The sequence below is a fragment of the Palaemon carinicauda genome, chromosome 11, assembly GCF_036898095.1.
Source record: "Palaemon carinicauda isolate YSFRI2023 chromosome 11, ASM3689809v2, whole genome shotgun sequence".
NCBI classification, from domain to species: Eukaryota; Metazoa; Arthropoda; class Malacostraca; order Decapoda; family Palaemonidae; genus Palaemon; species Palaemon carinicauda.
The window spans coordinates 160,800,280-160,806,279 of record NC_090735.1 but is presented as its reverse complement, the minus strand read 5'-3'; the positions used below and the strand labels follow the sequence as shown (position 1 = coordinate 160,806,279).

General features: G+C 34.3%; 1 protein-coding gene across 1 annotated transcript in view; it reads left to right on the top strand.

Moving 5' to 3' along the window:
• LOC137649547 (degenerin-like protein asic-1) overlaps positions 1–6,000 on the top strand; it is a 198,291-nt gene that overhangs the window by 10,645 nt on the left and 181,646 nt on the right. Inside the window, exons 4-6 of the mRNA XM_068382534.1 lie at positions 363–470; positions 2,154–2,677; positions 4,742–4,796. Coding sequence (XP_068238635.1) covers positions 363–470; positions 2,154–2,677; positions 4,742–4,796 — 687 coding nt within the window. The remainder of the gene's footprint in view (positions 1–362; positions 471–2,153; positions 2,678–4,741; positions 4,797–6,000) is intronic.

Sequence of the window (6,000 nt, the reverse complement as noted above, 5' to 3'; positions counted from 1 at the left end):
TTCATTTCAAGTCTTTAGAATATTTTGTCTTTCTTTGCTCAGGTCATCTTAACTAATTCAATTTAATTTGTTCGCCGAAGTAATTCCATATAATTCCAGTAAACACTATTTACCAACGCCATTAAAGCATTTGAATAGGCCGTTATTTACCGAATTCATTCAATCTTTTTTGTAGTGATCTTTTTTTTTCTTTTTTTTTTGGTCACAGTTTTAGCTATCTACTATTCTTAAAGCACATTTCACTTGATAACCGTTCTATTCCCTATTCCCATCTTCATTATCATTTCCTTTAACCGTTAGATTTATTTCAACAATATCCAAACATTTACTTAATTCCACTTTATATATTTTTTTTCATACAGAATGTGACGACCTAAATTTTTCTGATGATTATGATTTCTACGACGAGGATTCTTCTATATATGATGGATCTGGTTCTGGTGATGAAGACTACTGGAATCCTGATGATAGTAAGTGTTACGTTCAAGCCATCAACTATGGGTATTGTGTTTTCATTTTGAGAGAATGTCTTCCCCATTGCACACCAAACACATCAGGGTGTTTATACTATTAAGTCCCCTAACCCAAAAGCTAGAAACTACCAACTACCCGTATACAGAGAAATCCCACACTTGCAGAGATTGTTGTGTTAATCTGGTAATTATGTCGCCTTTGTTAAGTGAACCAATGGCCTGTATTCTAGAAGTGCTACCACTGTTCCTGGTGTATCAGAAGAGCAAAGAATAATTCCTTCATCTTGATAACTTGCAACTGTGGCTTAATCTAACTTAGTCAAACATATGTTTAACTAATCAAATCTATGTCCATGGTTTTGGACATATTGCTACTGTTGCCACCCTTATACCTATTTTATAAATGGACTTCGAATTATGTATGGGGATTTGGTATCCCAAGACCTAACATAGGATGATTGCGTACATAATTCTCCCTTAATTGTGGTGTAACAAAAGCTTCATCGCAATGTTGCATAAAGTAATTGACATGGAAACTTATGGCTTTAATAAGATTTAGGGGTTTGGTTTTATTGATACATACGTAGGTTCTAAAGTTGTACAGCACCAAGCCTAATCACCTTACAATCATAACAGTAAATCAAAATCCACACTGTAATTTCAGTGACTACGTGATACCTTCTATCGTCGTGTGTCTAAAACAGTGATTCTTAACCTTGTTGGAGATACTGAACCCCGTAAGTGTCATATGTACAATCATCGAACCCTTCATAGATGGAAATATAAATGATATAGGTAAATGAAATAAAGAGGAAAATATAAAGAAAGTTACACCTAAATATATCAACATATATTTCCAATTCAAAACATAGGTATATATTGTATTATTGCACAATATGAACCCCATATCATTTGCACACAAAACCAGTGTTCAAAGAACAAAATCAACAAAATATGAACTTCACACAAAAACATAATGAATACTTACTGCAAATAAATGTGACTTTTGCTGTTGCCTTTCATAGACAATTTCAGAATTACGTGGCTTACCCTTGGCTAGTGCCCCTCTCATAATTATCATTTGTGTTGTGTTACCTCCGTCGAACCCCTAACACTGCTTCACCGAACCCTTGGGGTTCGATCGAACATAGGTTAAGAACCACTGGTCTAAAAGCTTGTACAGGTAGCTTACAATCATAAGATCATATCCTAGATGCATATGCATAATACCATCAAGATGTTTTATGGAATCGATTACAGTGTATGTCCCTTAGTTAGAGTGTCTTTCATCAAGAGGCGTAATGTTTTCATTAGTTGGAGTCTGGAATTAAAGCAAATATTTAACATTATATCTTTGTTCATAGGATACATTCGATTGATGGACTTCTCATTAACCTTTTAGCTGTGTAAATTACGAAAAAAAAAATTCCTCAATCATAATAGACTGGTTTGTAATCTTTTGTATGGAGTACGTCACAAATTCATAGTTCTAAGATATTGAAACAAAACCCAGGCCATAGATGTCACTCCTGTGTGTTGTGAATATACAGTATATATATATATATATATATATGCTGCATATATATATATATATATATATATATATATACATTTGTACATCATAAGGTTTAAAGTCTTAAGATATATTGAATCCTACCTTTTTTTCTTTCTTTTTTGCAGACTGGACACCCCAATGGGATGAGGATGGCAATATAGAATGGTATGATGATAGTGGATTTGGAGGAGAGAGCGGTTCTGGATATTCAGGGGATAGCAGTGAGAGTGGAACAACAGCTGATACCCAGGTAGTAGATGAGACTACTGGAAGCACACAGGAAACAGATAATACCCTAGGAAGTACACTAACAACATACACAACCCTAGGGAGTACACTAACACCATACACAATGGATGAAAACAGTTCTGAATCATTTGATAGTTTTTCGTATGATTACAATAGCAGTGGGGGTACTATCGTAAAGAGAGAGGCAAAATCCATTCATCAGAGCTCTCAACTGAAAGAGATTCCCAAAGAACAACAGTTCCCCAAGATAGAACCAATTTCTCCGAAGAAGTCTCCTCGAGTAAAGAGCTCTGAGCCAAACCTAGAGGAACGTCTCGTATTACCGAATGGCGAGTCTACCCTCCCGAAACAGCCTTCAGGAGGGAGTGGCCACATTATGCCCTTCACTGCTTTTTCGAAGGTAATTCAGACTGAATCAGTGATTCGTTTTTTTATATGTTTACTCAGAGCTTAGACTAACGGTATATCTATTTCAATGCAGACTATTAAATGCCTTCCAGCTGATCTTAAGCATTGCCTGTAGGAATAGATTATACTTTAATATTTAAGCTTTGTTTTGTTTTTACACATGTGATTTAGCTTTAACATATTATCTTCATAATCTAATTACATCATTATTAACTAGGAAGTTCTACTTCCTTATTCTCTGTCTGAAGTAGCTGGGATCTTAATGCTATTTCTAACGGCGGCTTCTCGTAAATTTGCCGTTCCAACTCTCACATGCGAAATGCTCTCTTCATCTCGTACTCTCGATATATATATATATATATATATGTGTGTGTGTGTGTGTGTGTATATATATATATATATATATATTTATATATATATACATATATATATATATATATATATATTTAAATATGACTGTATATATGTATATATCTGTATATGTGTATATACATATTTATAAAGCGTATATATATATATATATATATACATATGTACATATGTGTGTGTATGTTGACGACCAGAATTTTTTTTAATCTGTTTCGTATTGTCATACCTCTTCAGGGCCAATTGGACTCACAGTTAGTAACAGTTTCATAGTCAAATCTGCGACAGTAGTAAAAAAGACAGAATACAAAGCGATCAAAATTATTACACAGCTAGTTTAAAATGACAATTGTCTAAATACATTGTCTGCAAGTAGTTCGTCAAGTTTATACATTTCTAATTGGCCCTGAAGAGATATAACAATACGAAAGCGTTAGGTCAAAATTTCGTTTTTCTGATCCTTCCTCCACTTTAGTGACCACACACACACATACACACGCGCGCGCGCACGCACACGCACACGCACGCACACACACACTATTATATATATATATATATATATATACATACACACGCACACACACACACATATATATATATATATATATTTATATATATACTGTATATACATACACACACACATATATATATAATATATATATTATATATATATATATATATATACTGTATATACATACACACACACACACACACATATATATATATATATATGTGTGTGTGTGAGTGTGTATATATATGTATATATACTGTATATACATACACACACACACACACACACATATATATATATATATATATGAGAGAGAGATGTGGAATATTTTCACAATATAATATACTGTATAATTGAGAGCCGTTTGTACGATGAACAGAATAAACATTTTCAGTCGGGATCAAATATGCAGAATAGGGAATTACTGTTACAGTACTGTTATAAATGTTCCTCTCTTTTCTCAACATGGGCAATTTTTCATTTAGTTTTAAATAATTGAAGACTTATCATATCTCGAATTCGTAAATTTTCAATTTGAAGGAAAGTGTTGGGATTATTCCTAGTAGAGGTTTTGTGAATATAGACAATTAAGAAATGAACACCTGCATCATTAGTTTAGAATCAAATATAAACACAAGTTATGAAATGTGATTGTAAAGCAGAAGCAAATTTTCTGTCTGAAGTCGATTTCTACACGCGAATAGATTTGAAATCAGAGCGATAATGGTATGTCAAGCTGCCCAACCGCCATATTGAAAGGTTGGCCTATTGGCCTTGGCATTCTAGTCTTAGTATCAGAGCTCGGAGGGTTATATATATATATATATATATATGTGTGTGTGTGTGTGTGTGTGTGTGTGTGTGTTTTTATTGATTGCAGAAGGTCTGATAATTGATTTTATGGTGGAATTTTTCTCGGGAATTCATAAATCTATTTCTTAAAAACATAGCGATAGCTGTCTCTTTATAAATTAACGTTAAAATGGAGTAGGCCTACCCCTTGTAAATTGAACATTCTCCCCGGCACCTCGCCGTTTCAAACGTATCAATTTAAATTCTTATTTTCAGATGTAAATGCATGTCTAGTCTATACCAAAATTCTGTGATATGGCTGGCCCCCTATCACATTACTATTCCCTATGAATATTTGCGGTTCTGATTCGAGATTAATCTTTTCAGCTCCATTGGCGAAAGTTCGCAATACCAACACCACAAAGGAGGCACAAACGACAAGGTAAATGAACATTGTCTATATTTCACTTTTGAAGAACAAATATTTTCTAATTTTGGTAATTTTCCTTATAAATACTGTATAATTTTCCTATAGTTTTCATTGCATTGTTTATTGTGTTCATGAGTTGCAGAAGGGACCCACTATAGTCTATAGAATCTTACTTGCATGGCTAAAATTTGTTGAGACCCCCTAGAAATTATCTCTCTCTCTCTCTCTCTCTCTCTCTCTCCCCTTTCTCTCTCTCTCTCTCTCTCTCTCTCTCTCTCTCTCTCTCTGTTTATTGTGTTCATGAGTTGGAGAAGGGACCCACTAGTCTATAGAATCTTAATTGCATGACAAAAATTTGTTGAGACCCCTTAGAAATTATCTCTCTCTCTCTCTCTCTCTCTCTCTCTCTCTCTGTTTTTTTTTATCTTACTCATCTTTTATAACGAACTGAATAATTCTGTTATGATAAAATGTATACATACGAAGTACATCTTAACATTATTTTTGTTTTTGCACACTCACTCACTAATTATTATTATTATTACTTGCTAAGCTACAACCCTAATTGTAAAAGCAGGATGCTATAAACCTAGGGGCCCCAACAGGGAAAATAGCCCAGTGGGGAAAAGAAAAATGAAATATTCTAAGAACAGTAACAACATTAAAATAAATATTTCCTATATAAACTATAACAACTTTAACAAAACAAGAAGAAGAGAAATCAGATAGAGTAGTGTGCCCGAGTGTACCCTCAAGCAAGAGAACTTTAACCAAGGCCGTGGAATACCATGGTACAGAGGCTATGGCACTACTCAAGACTAGAGAACAATGGTTTGATTTTGGAGTGTCCTTCTAGAAGAGCTGCTTACCTTAGCCAAAGAATCTTTTCTACCCTTACCAAGAGGAAAGTGGCCACTGAACAATTACAGTGCAGTAGTTAACCCCTTGGGTGAAGAAGAATTGTTTGGTAATCTCAGTGTTGTCAGATGTATGAGGACAGGAAAATCTGTAAAGAATAGGCCAGGGTATTCGGTGTATGTGTAGGCAAAGGGAAAGTGAACCGTAACCAGAGAGAAGGATCCAATATAGTATTGTCTGGCCAGTCAAAGGACCCCATAACTCTCTAGCATTAGTATCTCAACGGGTGGCTGGTGCCCTGGCCAACTTATTACCTACTATATATATATATATATACACATATATATATATATATGTT